At 35.2% G+C, this 20772-nt stretch overlaps 1 protein-coding gene across 1 annotated transcript in view; it reads right to left on the bottom strand.

Moving 5' to 3' along the window:
* The window catches only part of LAMA2 (laminin subunit alpha 2), a 625852-nt gene that overhangs the window by 476174 nt on the left and 128906 nt on the right, over positions 1-20772 (bottom strand). The window contains 3 exon segments of the mRNA XM_044676961.1: positions 5263-5380; positions 6875-6964; positions 10700-10879. Of these exon segments, the coding sequence (XP_044532896.1) occupies positions 5263-5380; positions 6875-6964; positions 10700-10879 (388 nt within the window).

Below are 20772 nucleotides of genomic sequence, written 5' to 3'. Positions count from 1 at the left end.
TTAACATTTAGTGACAGCTTTTCCTGTTCAAATTTGACAAAACAGGAGCAGCATTTAAATAGTGCTTTAAAGTTCACAAAGTGCCTTTCAAATATCATTCCATTTTGTTCTAATAACCATTCTGGAAGATATGCTTACTTATTAGCCCCATTTTACAGATGAGGGAAATAAGATTGAGGAAAGTTGTGACTTGCCCAGGGTCACAAAATTGGTAACTCTCTGAGACTGGATTTGACCTTAGGTCTTTCTTACCAACTCTATTATACCACTTAGCTGCCTTAACACGTTTATAAGTCTTAACATGGAGCTTCCCTGCCTGCCTCCCCACACCCCAACCACCACAGATACATATTTATTTAGTCCCCACTCCCATCACTACAGGTAACATATTGACTTAAATTTATACTAGAACTCTGAATAGAAATAATTGGTTCCAGATCCTTCCTTCAAAAGAAGGTTTAACAGAGGGAACTATTGAGTGAGGGTATTTGAAGGACAAAATAATAAATTCAGAAAGGAACACCTGTGTTTGGAAGCAAAGACAAACTTTCTGTCCAATATAATTTGGATCTGTGTTCCTAAATAGTCTGATTTCCAGAAGATGTCAAAACTAAAAATCTCTATACAAGCCAGTAGCTAGGAAAGATGGAATCTATCTCATGATTTTGGAGAGGGAGAGAAATAGGATTAAGTGAAAGAAAAAATGAAATAAGACAAAACATAAAATATGACAAAATGTAGAATGAAAAGGAAATTGATGGAATTCAAACTGAAAGAAATACTTTATTTTTCAGTAGTTTTCAGTCATGCCCAACTCTTCATGATCCTATTTGGCATTTCCTGGGCAAAGATACCAGAGTGGTTTGCTATTTCCTTCCAATTTACAGATGAGGAAATTGAGGTAGCAGGGTTAAGTGATTTTCCCAGAGTTGCTACTTGTCTGAGACCAGATTTGAAGTCAGGAAAATAAGTCTTCCTTACTCCAGGCCTAGCATTCCATATAATGAGCCACATATTTATGGAAAGAAATTCTTGTCTCAATAATATTTGGAGATTCTTATCTCTTAAATATTAATTTCAGTTTGACATCTTAATTGATGCATGACTTTATCAGAATTAAAACTGATATTAGTGCATATTATATTCACAACATCCCATGCTGCACTTTTTTTGTTTTTGCATCTTTTAACAAGGTTACACAAATTGCTTCACCTGCTTGTTTTTACTTTCTAGGGGGTACTAATGAATGTATTAATTGCCCTGAATTCTGAGTACTGTACTAGTCATTCTCCTCATTGATGTCTGAAGCACAAATAGTCATCACTAACAATATGATGCAGCCTACTTCTGCCACCACATGTATATCTGTCTACTTTTTTTTGGTTCATTGTCTTTTTGATTCTTCAGAGATCCTAATGTTTGGCGCTTAACAGCAATGTTCCACAGTGTCATTACAGGATACACTTCTGCAATATAAAGCACTACACAATTTCCCAAATACAGTTCAGCTCAGTTTCTTCCTCTTACTCAATTCTGAACCCAGTGTATTCTTATCTGCAGAGTAATATCATACTTATACATAAATACAAGCACACCCATACCTTGTTGCATTTTCCCAAAAAAATCTGTACAATATGCATATTTTAAATTTACTTTGTTTTTGTTGTAATGATTGAACAATTTCACATTGCTTTGTGTATTACTAGGAAATATGGAAAATTAATATTAACTTTTACTCCTTTTTGGTTGGCCCTTTAAAAGCCTTTTGATTTTAAAACTGTTTGATTTTAGGGCTGAAGCTCAAGCTTTCTCCCAGAGGCTATGTTGGTTCCTCTCTTCTTTTGTCTAGATTTAAAAAATGGTGGGGTGGAGATCTGCTCCATGTTTGTCTATAAGCAGGAATGTTTTGGGTGGTGAAGTAATTAATCATTGAGGTAGACTTCATGTTGGTAGGGATGGCCATATTTCTGAGTGACTTGGTGTTAAGAAGACCTATCACTTCTTGAGAGGAAATTTCTTGAATAAAACAAAAAACAAACAAACAAAAACAAACAAACAAAAAACAAAAGAAATGATCCATTGTGACTGTTATCTAATGAGAAACCCTTTCGGGATGTTATAGGGAGGTACTGATGATTATATCATGAAGGACAGGAATTAAGGCTTTTCCCCCTTCTCTTCAAGCATGGTGGCTCAGTTGCTTTTGCTAGGATCTCTCTCCAGTGGGCCCAGCTCTGGTTATTTTAGTATCAGTTTGGACTGTATATGGAGTCCTCTAGCTAGTTTAGAAAACTTGGGCAGTCTTTTAATAAAATAATATTATATAGCTAAAAATAATAGCCTCCAGATAATTTCATTCTTCACAGAAGTTTTTGTATTGCTATGGGAATTCAATAAATGTTTGTGAAAACAGGACATTTGCAGACCGACACCATTAACAGATAATCATTCTTAATTTGTAATTCTACATAAGATATATTCTGTAAAGGATATATTACATGACAATGAAAATCATTTTCGGTATGTGCTCTTATCTTGTACTTTATTTTTTCTTAATATTCTTTAGATTAGAGAACAAAGTCATCTCCATGGAATTGACACAGTATCAATTTTATTCTCTCTGCAAAGAACCTGGGAACTTAAACCTAGTCATCCTAATAGAAATTATAGATGAGGCAGGGAGAACAAAGAGCACTGAAATGGAATGGATTTACTGGTATTTCTACAGTAATCTGCTTACATTAGTGTTTGTGGTGGTACAGTCACATTTGCACTCTACTACCCATATTCGATGTACTGTTTGAGGAAAGGGTTTTGACATGGAGGGACAGGAATTTATATAGAGTATCTTAACTTTACCAAATCCATACAAATTCAAGTCAATAAATATATGTGCTGGGTATTGGGAATATGAAGATGGATAAAGGTAAACCATATATTGTAAAACATAACATGGTGGGAAGGAAGAGAATTAACACTGTTTCAATGGATGTACTGTACATTTCTGTCCAAGAACTGATTGCAAGCATCCCATAACTTCTAATCCCATATAATTTATATTCATGTCTTTTCATAAAGCTCCACAAAGGATCCATCTAACAAATTGGAGGTCATTCTATAATCCTTTTAACATTTTGTGAGTATCTTTGAAGCACTCAAGCTACATATGGGTTCTCACTTCCTGCTGCATGACCAACTTCCCTCTCCTTCTAGTCATTAATGTCCTTACTCATTTTCTCAGCACTTTTTAGGTATAACTTGCAAACTACCAGGTCTACCAAATATCTTTCCATTTTTATTTCTTAGTCGTCTGCAAATTTGTTTCTTCCTGACTCTCCAGAAGCTCCAGAATATGAATTAATCTGTAATGTCTATAAGATCTGTAGACATTTTCTAGAACTCCTTTAAACAGTTGAACTTAAAATTTATTTTGATTAAAAGTAAGAATCTTTTAAAATTAATCCTACTCACTTCTCTGCCTACCTAAATATAATGTGCTAAACTTAACTAAGCTTTTTCTTGATTGCTCCAAATCATCATGAACACATGATTATGATGTGTCAGAAGCCAATAAGAGAATAGATAAAAATCTGAGACTCCTCTTTTGATCCCTTTTGTGATCCTTGTGATTTCTTGTTGAAAAGTATTGTGGCCTTATTAAAAAGTTTTAAGTTCCTAGCAAACCAACACTTAAGAGGTTAACATTCTTCCCCTTCGGTCAGAAATGCAGCCAAGGTCGAAACCTTAGTTTAGCTGGGGCATTTGCTACTGAGAAAAGTATTTTCAGTCTTGGCTTGGTGATAACAAATACAGCTGAAAGTCCAGCCTGGTTCTCATCTTCACCTTGAAGCTTCTAAGCCTGTTATATTGTCTATGTTAAAAATACAGCTCTGTGTAGTTGTGGAAAACTTTCCTTGTGCTTTTGGGTGAAAGGGAGTTTGAATTTCTTATATAATAAACTTGTGACCTAGTGGTACTTCGGAGAAGCAGCTATGATTTAGTCAAGATCCTCTCAATGTCCTGTTATTTCCTTATCAGCTAAGCCATCCTTATCAGATTATCAGAGATGATAAATAGATCTTCAGAATGATGTATTGGTGATCTAGATACAGAGGCAGGTTATATGAGACTGAAGAGGTTCAAAAGCTAGCAATGACCTTGAAACTTGCTTTCTTAAAAAAGTACCTAATGTCACCATATTGAGTTTGTGGGTATGCGTTTATGTATGTGTGTACATATGTGTGATTTTTCTCCTTGTTATAAAGTTGAATTTATTCATACTAGATTTGTGACTAGTGTAATATGTCTGCCTTTCTACAAATTTAATTAATGTTAATTAATGAGGGCAAGAATTTTCCCATTTTTATTTTTGACTCCTCAGTGTTTGGCAAAGAGCAGGAATTTCATAAATGCTTGTTGACTGAATGATGTTGAAAAATATACTTTGAAAAGATTCATGTGAAATCATTGTTTTCTTGCCTTCCATGAACACATTTTCATTGTAGTTTGTTAGCCCTTTAATTTCTTAGAATCATTCAAACCATTTGCTGACATTTGTGTTTCACAGTCATCTTTTACATCAATTGTCACAAGTTTGCTGCTAGCATTAAGAAAGAATATCCTCCCAGAGTTGTTGTGAGGATTAAATGAGGGAGTATATGTAAAGTGCTCTACAAATCTTAAAATACTATAGAAATACTAGCTATTAGCTGTAATTATTACAAACTTAATACAAAAACAGTTTGAGGAACAATTACAAATTTTCTAGTCATCAAACATTTGATTTTATTGGAGCCTGAAGCATTAACTGGTGCAATAGAGAATATAATTTATGCAGCTTAAACCTGAGGGAAGATTTGATTCTCTGTGACCTGTTCTGGTAGGTCATCAAGATGCATCTTGATACTTGATGGTAAGTATCAAGAAAAAAAAATACTAGCTTCAGAGCACAGACTGTGCACTGAAATGATCTTTAAAAAATAATGTTTGTGAACTGATTAAGTAAAAGAAATCATTTTTAACATTACATAAATCTGATAAAATAGAACTAATTATGTATAATCCACTCCTACATGCACAAAGTATAGCACAATATGCATTATATTATATAGATAAGCTTCTTTTAGTTCAATGTTTTAAAATTTTTTTTAATGTTTATAAGGAGTCTCTCTAAAAGGAAAGAATTACATATATCTTTCCTTCTTTGGAATATGATTTGTTTGAGCTGTTGGCTAAAATCCACAAAGGTTTTGAATTACATACCTTCACATTCGGTCTTGGTAAGAAAAGTCCCTGCTTTCCAAGGTTTTTGGTGAAATCCTGGACAGCACTGATCGCAGCTATCACCACAAGTATTGTGTTCACATTCACAACGAGATTTCTAAACAAGAAGAAAGGGGAGAGAGGGTATATATTATTTACTTTTTCTTGGGACAAAATCAAACTTTGCAAGAGTGGACCCAACAGAAACCTAATTTGATTGTTCTTTTATCCCATTCTCCAGATGGGATTTAGAGATTTTCACAAATGAATGTGTCTGTTCTGAATTGTTCAGGGCATCTTATGATCTAGTAGTAAAAGAAAAAAAAGGACAAATCCAAGGTATTTTATACTAAATCTTAATTTATTTTGCAAGAGGGTCACTAATTCAGTGAGCTCAAGAAGTTATCCATTTAGGGGCAGCTAGGTATTTCAGTGGATGGAGAACCAGTACTGGAAACAGGAAATTCTGGGTTCAAATTTGGCCTCAGATACTTCTTAGTTGTGTGACCCTGGACAAGTTACTTAACCTTATTTGCCTATTCCTTACCACTTATCTTTCTTGGAACTAATAATTAGTATCAATTCTAAGACAAAAGGTAGGGGTTTTTAAGAAATGATAATCCATCTCTCTGAGGGATCTCAAAACTGTAGATTAATCTCAGAATAAAATTCCAGTTAACTATTGACCCAGTCAGATTCCAACAGCCTGGGTTTGGGAAATCCTCACTAGCTAATGACATAATCAGAAGAGAATAGTAATGTTGTACAAGAAATACCACTGCAGATAGATGTAGAATGTCATTACAGAAAGTGGCTGACTCTTTGCGTATCCCTTACGGTATGTCATTTTGATTCATTGATTAATGAAAGGGTCCTAAATCTGCTATCCATGCTATAGTTTCATAATCAAAGCAATTTTTCATATTCTTGTTTCTACTGATATTAAAATATTCCATGTACTGATCTCTAGGCAGTAGTTGTTTCTCATAATAGAAACCTGAGTGACTTGAAGGACATGCATGTGAAGGGAAAAGAACATCATATTCACTTTCTTTTCTGGATTATTAAACTAAAATTCAAATGGAAACTCTACTCCAAATTATGAATATATTCCAACATGGTTCTAGGTAGCTTCCCTTGGTTATTCATCATTTATACCATCCTCACTACGTGGCACTCCTAGAATCCCATTTGATGGCTCTTATTTATTTGCTAGATAACCATCAAGTTACCAACTTTTTCCATTTGTTTGCTTAAGAACAATCTTGATTAATATTGTAAAAGAAGTGGACAGACTGATTGATAGAAGGGATTCTCTGAAGTTAAATCATGTAGCATGCTGTCATAGTTAGAGAGTTTTCAAAACAAATGGACTAGTTTGAAGCCTTTTGAAGGAAAAAAAATAATCTGTTTGCTGATACTGTGGTGGCAGACTTCAAAGTCCATCATCCTGACTGCCAGCATTATTTCACCCTGGCATTGCTTTCAGTTACACCATCTAAGTGGGGACCTGACATCAATTCAAAGACTATGCTGTCAGCAAAGCATTCTCATGCAACATTTTACAGTTTCAGGACTGCATTTTCCCCAGTCGTCCTATAAATATACGTACATTTGTTGATGGATCAAGTGGACAAGCCCTGGCATGACCATAGCAGATGCACATCCCTCCAACAGAAATATCCTTGACTGAATAGTAATACTGGACAAAGAAAAACAAGAAATCTAGTTACAAGGGAATGTAAGCTAGAAGAAACAAAAGTAAACACATTTCTTCAAAAATTTTACTTTTTTCCCCTCTGAATTTGAAAGAGAGAGGTACAGATAAAGATCCCAGTGTCAGAAAATAGTTCTTTGATGTTGAATACAGCCTAAAGAAAGTTTATATATACTTCACATGAAGTGAACACTATAAGGTTAAGAAGTGAAGCTACATGACTGTAGGTACAATTAGCAGTGGTTATTATTTTTTTTAACATTTATTAATAATCATTTTTAACATGGTTACATGTTTCATGCTTCTATTTTCCCCTTCACCCCCTGCACTCCCCCCACCCATGGCCGACACACTTTTCCACTGGTTTTGTCATGTGTCCTTGATTAAGACCAATTTCCCAATTGTTGGTGGTTGCATTGGTGTGGTAGTTTCGAGTCCACACCCTCAATCATGTCCGCCCCGACCCATGCGTTCAAGCAGTTGCTTTTCTTATATGTTTCCTCTCCTGCAGTCCTTCCTCTGAATGTGGGTAGCATTCTTTACCATAAATCCCTCAGAATTGTCCTGGGTCATTGTATTGCTGCTGGTACAGAGGTCCATTACATTCAATTTTACCACAGTATATCAGTCTCTGTGTACAATGTTCTTTTGGCTCTGCTCCTTTCGCTCTGCATCAGTTATTATTTAAAGACTATGGTCTAAATGTAAGCTCCCTATTCTATTGATCAGAAAAGTAATCTAGATGAAGCACCTGGGCAGAAAAGCATCATCACTCAATTAAAGAAGTCAGATTACTTGCCAATTGTAATGCTATGGACTCAAAACTGGAGATATATAACAAAGAAACCTCTACTGTAGTAAATGCTGAAAAAAATATTTATGGGATTACAAAAAAAAAGTCCTCAAAGAAAGAAATTTTGCCATTTTAGTTGTTAGATACCAAGTGCCTACTATTTTCCTTAATATAATATTCCTGATAAATGTTTATTAGGTTGAAATATTTGTTGATTTCATTTTTATTTGCTATTTTTAAGATGAATTTAATTTTTTAAAGTTTTATTGACATAATAATGAGTATTTATAGATCACTTCCACTTTGTGAGAGGTCTCTTGCAACAAAGTAAAACAATGGAGTAAAAATTATAGTACTCATTAGCTAATTAATTATAAAACTTAATTAATAGTACCTTCATCTGAAAATACATGCAACATTTCACATCTTTAGTTCCCCAGCTCTTTATTTTAAAAAAATCAATCTTCTCACCTTTTCACTCCTAAGCCAAAGAAAAAGTCCTTATTTTATATATTTTTATAATATCAATTGTTGTTCTGATTCTCTTGATTTTTAAAAATCTCTTTTATGAAGGCCTTAGTGGGTCTAAGTCATGAGCCAGCTATTTCTTTTCCTTTCCATTTGTAAGAAACTTGCCAAGTGAACTACCACCAACAGTGAATTCTTTCTCTAATTATACTGAAAGGAAACAGGCTATGAACCTAAGTTTTATTCTGAATAGCATGGACAGTGACTAAGATTTGTTTCTCTCAGTAAGCTAGAGGGAAAAATTAAAAGGAAGATTTCTTGTTTTCTTTTCTTATTTTAATTATTGGTGCTATTATGCTCCTATCTGAAGTTAACTAGAGGCTGTTTTCATGATTATCTTAGTCTTCCAGAAAGCCAATTTATGAGCAAGAAAATTATTTTTGGCAATCAAAAATGTAATCAAGTAAATGATACACTGAGCCAAGCATGTTATCTTATACATACTAGACAAGGAATAACTGATGAATTGAAATGAATCATAGCTTACATGTCATTCTTCAAAGCACTTTCAGAAAAACTCTGTCAATGGACATACATAGAACTTGGACTAGTGGACTATGTCAAAAGATTTCCATACCTATGAATGTCAATGACCTGTTAAAGCTTCAGCATTTACTAGTTGGGATCAGCATAGTATGTATAGTTTGGAAAGCCCATGCCACATTATTTGCGATAGACTTTATGAAAAGGCAAACAATTTTACATAAACGGAGATCTTTGCACAATGCTTTATCTTAGAGGCATAAAGTGGAACTAAAACTCAGCATGTCTTTATTGGGCAATTACCTTTAAATATATAAGTATGTGTGTGTGCATGTGTGTTTATAAGATTCACTGGAATCTAGGAGACATCGAATGAAATATACTTGAAAGGTTTTGTATTTTCTTTTCTGTTTCCAATGCTGTCCTAAAGAAGAGATATGCATGGCCCCACTGAGGATAAGGAGGAAGAGCTGCAATTGATTTTCATTGATTTTTTTTCCTGACAGATATGCTGTCAGAAAATATTTAGTTTTATTTTAATATTATTCAGTCTTCCTCAGAGTTTGCTTTTAAAAAATCCCCAAATTAGAATGAGAAATGATTTTTCTCAAACAAACAATCCATAGCATCATCATGAAGTAACGATTATTTTCTACTTGAAAGGACATTGTAAAACAAATACACTACCATGCTAAAAAGTCATATGAATTCAGTTAGGACTCTAAGTCAGAATACTCTAACAGTTGGAAATATGTGCAATAATCTATAGAGACCATAAACTAAATTTATTTCAAAGTGCTTGGGAAAGTAAAAGGTGCATTACTTACATAAATTTGACTTTGAACTCTCGCTTTCCTGCCAGGTACTTTGTGATCTTGGACAACCTACTTAATCTCTCTATTCCTCAGTTGCCTCGTTTAATTCAATTCAGTATTAAATTTCTACTATGTACAAAACACTATACTTGGCTCTGCCACAACGAAGACAAAATTGGGAAAACATCTTTAAAATGAGGAATTCCAACTATATGGTCTCTTTGAAACTGTCCAAGTCTAAATCCTATGGACTTTTCTGGAAAAGTATTCCATTCAATTCAGTTCAATGAGGAAAGAAAAAAGATAATGGAGAAAAATGAGGGAAGTGAAAAACAGGATACTGGTGACTCTTAACCATTCTACCTTCTGGTCTGATGATTTGGAAATTTGTTCAGGTTTCTTTGTAGAGCTAGTATGACATCAATTGCATCATTACGTGTTGACTTTTTTGTCCTAGGAATCTTATGGGGTTTTTTTCCCTGTTGGAAAGCTAAAGGAGTAAATAATTACCCTAACATTGGTTTCACACCCATAATCCCTAGAGTCTCTCCTATATAATACATTTAGCAGCCGCTCTTCCCCACTGCAATACATGTAACTCTGTTAGCAGTGCAGATGTGATCAATAGTGCATTGTGTCTTTTTCTTTTCAGCTGAAACTTCACATTTGAAAACTGCAATTGAACTTCTTGGTAATAAAATGTCTGCTATGTCGATATTGTGTAAGGAAGGTTAAATGAACCAGCGAACAATGTGGGGGTGGCAGGAGGGATGAAACAATAACAACTGACAGCCACAGCCTGCTCATGTTTCCTAATCCCAAAAATGTTCACTCCTGGAAGACGGCACATTGGTTGGCTTCTTGGCCTTCAAAAGTGTTTGGGAAGCTAATGTTAAAATTTGTCTCATATTTCCTGGGAAAAAAGGCAAAACAGCATATGCAGTGAGTGAGTTATGTCCAATTGGCTAGCTGACACCCCAAAATGTCTCTTTCTACACATCTGGTGAAAAGGAGAGTATAAAAAGGCAAGAAAAGAAAGAAAGTCATTCATCACCCCCAAGCTGATAAGCAAAAGCATATGACATTTATACCATAACTTACTCTTCTTGTAACAATGGGGTCTATTTCCCTTGGGTCTTTGTGGGCAAACATCATCAAATCTGCATTCAAGGTCCGAATTCTCTGAAATCTCAGGCGTATATAGCGAGCTGAGGTGAATTCCAGTAGTTCTGGGGAAGGGTCATCAGCACTGGGTCTTCCATTGATCAGAGATATGTGGATCTAAAAAGTATAGAAAATAGAAAGTTAAGTAGCCAGTTTGTGTGTGTGTGTGTGTGTGTGTGTGTGTGTGTGTGTGTGTGTGTGTGTGTGTGTGTAAAGGGATGCCAAAATGACAACTAGGGTACACAGATATATCTATACAGAGGGGGCAACTAGAATTGAAAGTCAGACCTAAAAAGGGGAGATCCTAGGTTCAAATCTGGCCTTAGACATGTCCTAGCTGTGTGACTCTGGGCTAGACACTTAACCCTTACTTAGCCTTTACTGTTCTTCTGCCTTGGAAACAACACACAGTTTTAATTCTAAGATGTAAGGTAAGGGTTAAAAAAGAAATATCTACACATGAGATATACTAAAAGGGAGTGCAGTTTTAAGCTATAAAAACTATTTAAATTTTTAAAGTTTAAAGGAGCACTAAGACTTTTGGGATACCTTATAAGAGGTATGCAGATGAACAAATCTTTGTCTTAGATAGATAGACAGATAGATAGATAGATAGATAGATAGATAGATAGATAGATAGATAGAAAGGTAGGTAGATAGATAGAGATCTTTCTACATAAGAGACAATTAGTCCAGCCTCTTCATTTTATATGTGAGTTGTTGTGAGGAAGATAAGATTAGAGTATACATAAATGTATTGTACATCCATATGTATCCACTCTATCCATTAAAACATAATATATCTACCTATACATACCTCTAAAAATAGAGGTAGATATTTATACTTATATCTATTTACCGACAAAGACAAGAATTTATTAATTGCTTATAATGCACCAACATTATAATGTTTTGTGAAACAAAATGAAAAGTAAAAACATTCCTTGACCTCAAGGAGCTTACATTCTAAAGAATATAACATAATATAATAAAATTAAGTCTTTTTCTTAATGTAAAATACATATATGTAAATATATATAATGAGGTTGTACTAGATAGCCGATGGTATTGCTTCTAGTTCTAGCTCTATCATTGTAGCATTGTATATACATATACACATTTATGAATAATGGTAAGTGGTTCACAAGTCTGATTACAAACCTTTTTTAACCAATAATATAGTTAACATATTGTAGGTTTATAATAAAAGTCACCCCTCCAAAAGATGACACATAAAATACTAATAGTTAAAATAGGAAAAAATAAAAATGAATGAGAACTAACTTTCTGAAATATATTGGTATTATTGGTTAAAATAGATGCTCATTTTTTCTAATCTGGAGTAAACATTACTTTATGTTTCATTTTGCTATGACTCCAACAAATCCCAACAAAAAAAATAGTCAACTTATACTCAGAACATCAACATTAGACAGTGACTTCTCTTTAGAGAAGTAATTTTAAGTCATGGTTTGTGAACTTTTTGGGGGTAGAAATGGGTCCCTGAACCTTTCAGGGGTGCCATAGGTTCAAAAATATTTTTGTAAAAATATAAAACATTATTTGCCTATTGAAATATTGCTCATTTTTCTAAGTGTATATCTGAGTGAGATTGTATTTTTCATAAACTTCTTCCAAACCAACATATCACAATAAATTAAATGTGGAAGCAGATATGAGAATCTAGCTGTCTTCAACTACTCTTCGGGGGCAGCTGGGTAGCTCAGTGGATTGAGAGTCAGGCCTAGAGACGGGAAGTCCTAGGTTCAAATTAGGCCTCAGACACTTCCCAGCTGTGTGACCCTGGGCAAGTCTCACTTGGCCCCCATTGCCCACCCTTACCACTCTTCCACCTAGGAGCCAAGACACAGAAGTTAAGGGTTTAAAAAAAAGGAAAAACAAGATATTCTTCTACATTTTTGTTTTGAAAAAAGTTATTTTTATGAAACATGAAATAGTAAGACATAATAGATTTCTTATTATTTTGATGAATTAATACACATTTTAAAATTTTCAGCTTTTTAGTTTTAATGTGGCAAATGTTGATAACTATAACACTAATAACAGATCTCTTTGTGGTCTTGAATCATTTTTTAAACCTTTATTTTTGTTTTAGAATCAATTGTATTGGTTCTAAGGGAAAAGAATGGAAAGGGCTAGACAATGACAGTTAAGTAGCTTTCCCAGGGTGACACAGGGAGGAAATTTCTGAGACTAGATTTGAATCCAGGACCTCCTATTTCCAGGTCTGGTTCTCTGCCCATTAAACCACCAAGTTGCTCCCTCTTCAATAATTTTTAAGAGTGTAAAGTAGTCCTAAAAACAAACAAACAAAAAGCTGGATAACTGCTTCTCTAGAACACTGTACCCTATCACTCTGAGGGACCTTTTAATATGTTTGGAACCATCCCACAGTTCTCTGAATGAATGAACTCTAAAGAGTTTATTCTCTCACCCGTTGCTTCATTTAAATCTTTCATTTTGTGGATTTGTAAAGGAGGTAAGTTGAAAAAGAACAAAGTCTATATTCCTGAAATTGTCAGGGAAGGGAGATATGGAGCAGGGTGACATTATAAAAGTGATAATGAAGGTTAGTATTTGGGGTTGAGAAGACTATGAGTCAGTTACTAAATTTAATAAGTACTAAAATTAATTTAGAGGAGACAGATTTCACTAAAGGACCATAGGTACAACAACAAAGGCTTTGAAAGAATGAAATAAACTTCAAAGGAGAAGAGGTGTTGACTGGGTAATACTGACAAAGGATGATCTATAAATGGAAATGGAGGGTAAGGAGCCCTCCTGTTTTCTGGTGTAGCAGAAGGATGAGTCAGTTTTGGATAAACTTCTATCAACTTGTTTGTCTTCTATTTCATTTCACTACCTTTATTCTCTTTTCCCCAAATCTATTCTTCCAATCTAGCTTCTGAAGTGATGTTTCTGAAGCACAGATCTGATTACGTTACTTTCCTGATCAATAAACTTCAGTGGCTCCTTATTACCTCTGGTATCAAATAAAACTCCTTTGTTTTAGTATTTTAAGACCTTTGCTGTTTGCCTTTGGTCTACCTTTCCAGATTTATTGGACATCACTCCCCTTTAGTCTGTATGGCCTATTCCTAATATAACACATTCTATTTACTATCTCATTGGCCTTTGATAAGTAGTCTCCCATGCCTAAAATGTATTTTTTTCTTCCTAGCACCTTTAAGAATACCCATTTTCCTTCAGAGCATAGCTCACGCTTCACCTCATAAAGAAAGCTTTATGTGATTCTTCACCCTTAAATTCCCAGAGATTTTCTATGCATATATTTCATATATGCTTATTTATTTAATTACATGTTGTGTAACTCAATAATATGGAAGCTTTTTGAAGGAAGGAGATATTTCATCTTTGTCTTGCATTTCCTAATACAGTAGCTGGCCCATGGTAGGTGATTAATAAATGTTTATTGATCGATAGATAATTCTCTTTCTGAAAGTAAATCATATATAATATTTTAATCATTAAATTTAGAACCCAAGTTTTCATTTCTAAGCAGAATGTGAATTCTCCCTTATTTTGGTTATCTACTACCACAGGGAATTTGTTGGTCATGCAAAAATAATAATATAATCTTCTAGGTCTATACAACTATGTGAGAAATCTAATGTGAAATCCCAAATAGCATTAAACATTATAGTCCTCAGATAAATACCACCTAATTGTAAAGATATATTTTAAAACATCAAAAACAAGGCATACAGAGATAAAGGAACTACTAAGGAAGAAGATCACAGGAACCAAAACTGCTAGTTTTCATCAATGCTGAGAAATACTCAGTCTCTGACTTGCTTTCCTATTCTGGGTATGTGTTAAAAATGAATACCAACTCATGACTACAAACATGGATGAATGGGGAAGAAATGCTTCAGGGATAGACTGAGCATGATTTGAAGTCTTGATTTAACATTGCTGCTGAGGGCTAGGAAACAAGAGCAGCACACAAAGCCTACTGGCATGAAGCTATCAGAACTGAGTGGATAATTTGGAATCAAAATACCGTGCTGACTATAAGGCTATGAGACAAGACTTCAAGGGTGACAGGTCCTGAAGACAGTAAATGTAGCTACTACTACCCAAAGGACAGACTATGTATAACTAGCATGGAAGAGAATATTGGTCACACACTAGAATTTTCATCAGCATCTGCATGGTGGTGATATAGTATGGATGTTAATTATATATATATTTGGACAGGAAAAGCAATAACATGTATTTTTTTGTTCCTAATACACTGAATTGAAAAGATTCCAGGAGATTATTTTACATATAGACTGCCAACTGTTAAAAAGGATAGAGGGGGAATCCCTGGTGTGATGGGATTGTAGGTTGCTTTGAGTGGGTTAATGAACAAACTCCTCCAGGGAAACTCTCTTCCTATCTAGAGACTGGATCTCTAGTGGAGAGTTTGAAGTATTAAAAAGTCTGAAAGGGAGGTCCCCTAGTAGATGTTGTTTGGGCCTAGTCAAGATGGATTGACTAGTTGACCTCAAAGGAAACCCTTTCCTTCCTGACAGAGAGACAATGACTGCACTTTGAAAGTGTACGATATGGTCGATGTAAAAGGGCAAGAAGGAGTCTGTACCAGGATAAGAGATTGAAGGTATTTTGATTTGGCTTTTGGTCAGGACTTTGCTTTATGCCTGACTTTCCCCAAATGTCCCTCTTTGCCAGCCCCTGCTAGGAGAAGAGCAATGATGGGCACCCCAAGATTCGACAGAACTTGAGGCTTAAGAGAGCTCTTTCCCCCTAAGAAAAATCCCTCACCCTTCAAGGCCTTTTCCCCCTCAAGGATTAGCGGACTGTGTTGTCTTCAAATCAAAAGGGTAGTTTAATGAACAGGTTCAGGGAAATGATTTGGAGAGTGGGAACAGGAATGCCTTAATCTAAACATAAAGTGGTGTGGAGCCTTTTTTGGCTTAAGCCAAAGCCAAAAGGCTCCAACCAGAAAGTTTTCTTGATTTCCTCCTTTCCTACTCTGATAACCTAATCTGGAAATGACAGGTTGCAATGTCTTTATATAGTTAACACAGAGAGAAGTCTTTTTCAGGACTGGCTCAGCATGCTTTCTGGGTGAAGCCCCTCAAGCCACTCTAAATGTTCAGCCATCCCTCTTTAAAGTTTGTTATCCAGGAGAACAGGTACAATCACAGGTGTTTGAGGTACAAGGAAAAGTTAGGAAGTCCTCAGGTAGCGAGGGGATTTGAATCCTGAGGTCAGATATGAGCTCTGTCCAGGTCCAGGAACGAACTCCCCTGTTAGAGTTCCTTTCCCAGATGGCTTTGCTTTTCCTTCCAACTGCTTCTCTTGTCATTCAAGTCTCTCTCTTTCTGCAACATTCCAAAAGCTCATTCTATGCAAATTTCTCTTATGCAACTTTATTTTCTGAAGAGATAGACAGAGCTCCGAGATCAGCTAATAAGTCTGATGCCTAACAGAATTTCCACAAATATTTTACAAAAGGAAGTGCTAATTGAAACTTTTTTTTTGTTTTTTGTTTTTTAATTTTAAACCCTTAACTTCTGTGTATTGACTTATAGGTGGAAGATTGGTAAGGGTAGGCAATGGGGGTCAAGTGACTTGCCCAGGGTCACACAGCTGGGAAGTGTCTGAGGCCAGATTTGAACCTAGGACCTCCTGTCTCTAGGCCTGGCTCCCAATCCACTGAGCTATCCAGCTGCCCCCTAATTGAAACTTTATTAGAAATTAACAAGAAAATATCTTGAAGCCACATTTACGGATGATAGAAAATAAACTTCATATATAAAACAAGTTTTATATATATATGTATATATATTTATACTTTATCTATTTGTATATGTACACACACATACACGTTCTGGACTATAATTTCAGTGGCAAAGGGGTTGTAAAATTTACAGTCTTAGATAAAGGGGTGTTATTAAAAAGTTAAACAACTTTCCCAGGGGCACACAACCATGATGTCAGAGGCAGTATTTGAACCATATTTCTTCCTGACCCTAAGACCAGCTTTAGCCATTATTCTATGCTGCTTTACTTTCTACAATCCTGGGCTTTCAAAAATCAGACATATCTCATAAACTAAATTTATTTAATTTGTGAATAGGTAGCACTGGGCCTGGAGTCAGGAAAACTCACCTTCCCAAGTTCAAATCCAGCCTGAAACACTTACAAGCTGTGTAACCCTAGGCAAGTTATTTAACTCTTTGTCTCAGTTTCTTCATCTGTAAAATGAGCTAGAGCAGGAAATGGTAAACCTCACCAGTATCTTCCCCAAGAAAACCCCAAAATGGTTCATGAAAAGTTGGACATAATTGAAAACAACTGAACAACAACATTGAATTTGTGGGGTTTGACGTGGGCCTTGGTATGAATGCTCAGCATGTATAAAACATATACTTATATGTCCCTACTCACTCTCTGATTTGACTCACTCTCTCCAACCTGCTCTCACATTAGAAGCTTCAAATTCCTAGAAATTATCTTTATATTAATACCACAGATCGTTTCTTTTGCCAAACTCTCTGAATCTCCTCAAAGCTAAATTTCTTCATATTTAGTCATTAGTAGGTAATGATTTTTTTTCTTATTCCTTTCAGGTATCAAAATGTTTGTGTACAAGAGGGGTAGATGTTACATCCTTTGTGTTAAATATGTTATATCCTGTGACAATTCATATATTTATATTTAGATAAAATCTACTTTTTTGTCCTTTCATTATCTAATTACTTTCCTAAAAGGGGGAAATAACATGCATAAAAACTTTCAATGAGAGCAAAGAAAATCCAATAATAGAAATGTTTCTTTTTATTTTTAATCTTGGTGTTGAAGTTACTCTGAGGCATCTCTAACATGCCATAAGCAATGTTCATGCCACCAGCTCCAATAATTGTAGTCTTCATAAAAAAGATAGATTTCCATTATATGCGAATAGTATTCAGAATAGGGCTAGACATTTGGAGCTAGAAAGCATCTAGGACAGTCATTTTGTTTCACTGCATGATTTTACAAATGAGGATAGTGAGGTCCAGAGAAACTTTTGCATGCAGGTCATGCTTTTCTTTAAAGTAAATTGGGCCAACAGGCTATTTTTACTAAACAAAGCCATGTAACTTTGATGCCACTGGATGATTTAATAGAAACATTTGAATATCTTATAGGTTAACACTTACAATGTGGTGAATCTTGGGGGCAGCTGGGTAGTTTAGTGGATTGAGAGCCAGGCCTAAAGACGGGAGGTCCTAGGTTCAAATTTGCCTCAGATGCTTCCCAGCTGTGTGACCCTGGGCAAGTCACTTGACTCCCATTGCCTACCCTTACCACTCTTCTGCCTTGGAGCCAATACACAGTATTGACTCCAAGACGGAAGGTAAGGGTTTAAAAAAAAAAAGAATGTGGTAAATCTTGGATTCTAAGTAAGTTCCTTTAATTTCAAATCCTGTACTTTTCTTATTATATAATACTGTTTCTAGATGATATCTCTAGACTAATAGATACATCCTTGCATAACACTTCCATATCTATGTATCTTTTTTCCCTCTTACCTCTTTCCCTTTCTTTCATCTTTACTTTCCTGTTTTCTTTTCTGATCTTATTGCTTTCGGGTTTCTTTCTTCACTACATATGTCTTAGTCTTTTCTATATTACATATGTATATCGCTTAGTCATATTTATGGCACCCAGAGTCAAAAATATTTTCAAAGAAATTGCATACCTTCCGCATAAGGAATATAAGAAATATCGTTATCCTTTTGTTTTCCTTTCCAGGTGGAGAAGTCAAAAACCTAGAACTGTCAATGACTTTTTAAAGAATCTATTTTTGGGGGCAGGTAAATAGCAAATTAGATAACGTGCTAGATTTGGAGTTGAGAGGACCTTGATTCAAATCTGACCTCAGATACTTCCTAGCTGTGTGACCTTAGGAAATTCACTTATCCCCATTTGCCTAGCCTTTTTCACTCTCTTGTCATATTGATTCTAAGACAGAAGGTAAGGGTTTAAGAAAGAAGAATCTATTTTTTTAAAAAACAATTCTTGAGGCATTTGCCCTAATAAATGGACACTGGCCTTTAAGTATGGAAGACCTGAGTTCTGATGTGTAATGCTGCACCTTAATCTCTCAGTGCCACCAGATAGCTAAAATGAAAAAGTGGTATTGATAGAAGGATTTTTCCATACTGGGAGCTCTCTATACTGATAAAGGCACAGATCTCATTCCAGCTTCACCCAGACCACAATCCCAATACTTGTATTATAGCTGAACTTGATTTAACTTTGGAATTTAACAAAGAAGCTATTCTAAAAGAGCAACTTTTCCTGATAATCATTTAGGCAACTAATTAGTACTGACAACACTTTAATCATGATTAAATTTAATTCCTTTTCCTTCAAGCCGTACCTTGACTTCACCCATGGAACACTATTTAAAAGAAGAAATAAAAGTTCCCTATACTCCAATTAGAACTTTCTAAAGTGAGGCATTAGCTTGTGTGATGTGCTACTGTGATGAAATATACTCATACTGTCCATGGAATCAGTGAGCTCTGCATTTAAACAATCAGCCTCTTTTCTTTTTAAATAGTGCACATGTTCTCATTTAAGTTAATAAACCATATGATAGCTACTTAAAGGATTCAGCAAAAGAACATTTTTCCTCCTCACAGCTTTGGTATTTGATGGGAGATAGGCTGCCAAGCGATCTTCTGAGTGCAGTTAGTCCCAAGCTGTTTCTGGGATATAAAACCACCCAGCTGTTTGGCCATGTTGTTTGCAGAATTTTTTTTTTTTCCTTTTCCTTTTTTTTTTTAAGGGCTCACTTTCCTTTAAAATAAATTGCCATATTGGATAGGTTATTTTCATTGGCACAAAGCTGTGTAATTCTGATGCTATTGGGTGATTTAGTAGACTTCCTGATTTCCTGTGGGGTGACACCTGGGGGGTGTCTGTCTTCTTGAAAGATGAAAAGTTTCAATTCCTAATTCCATCGCTGTCTTGCTGTGAGGCCCTGAGAAAGCACTGGTGGCCCAGTATCTTCCTTCTCCACTCCCACTTACAAACATATTGGTGGGTGTGTGTTCATGCTGTCACAGGAAACTGTGTTCCAACCACACAATTTGGTCTATGTTTATCCATTTTTAAGAGATTAAAACAAATTTCACCCTTCTTAAAAAAATTCTCAACATACAAATAAAGTGAAACATATGAGACCAATTCCTTCTCTGCCCAAATCACTGACATGGAAAAAAAATTTAGGCAGAAAAAAAAATTTAAACTGTATCTTCCTATACAATGTGGCTTTTGTTAGTGTAGACAACCTAAATAAATCACGTTGCCTTCATTCTTAAAATGTTTCTTAGGAGGAGACTTTGTATATACAGGAGGCCAACTTCTGTGTCTCCATATTTCTTTGAACAAGCAAGCTTATAAATAAGTTACTATAAATAATCAGATTAAGGATGGCACAGTGCTGTCCAGTGCACTATTTTCTTCCTTTGACAGATCATTTGAAAACCATTGCTTTGCAAAACTGGAAGAATGACTAGGGAGGCTTAGGAATCATTTACAAATGTATTGACATGAATCAACTAAGGCAACCAATCAATCCACAAACATTTGTTAAGCCCCAACAGAAAAGGCCAATCATGCTAAACTGAAGATAAGAAGAAAAAGCAAATACAGCTCATACTATTGAGGAGTGGAAATGGTCATACCACTGTGGTATTAATAGGGAAACTGATCAGTCATTGTCTTTATTCATCAACCCAAGTTGTGGAAGGCATATCTTGCTCATTTAAGCAGTTTTCTAACAAGATATTGAGCACTCAAGCTGTTTATAGGAAACTCTAATTTGATTGAGGTAGTATAAATAGCTGAAAATTGAAATTTCTTTTTTTTAAACCCTTATCTTCCATCTTAGAATCAATACTGTGTATTGCTTAAAAGGTAGAAAAGCAGTAAGGGCTAGGCAATGGGGGTTAAGTCAT

Source organism: Gracilinanus agilis, chromosome 4, assembly GCF_016433145.1.
Source record: "Gracilinanus agilis isolate LMUSP501 chromosome 4, AgileGrace, whole genome shotgun sequence".
Taxonomy (NCBI): domain Eukaryota; kingdom Metazoa; phylum Chordata; class Mammalia; order Didelphimorphia; family Didelphidae; genus Gracilinanus; species Gracilinanus agilis.
This window is presented reverse-complemented; position numbering and strand designations above follow the sequence as displayed.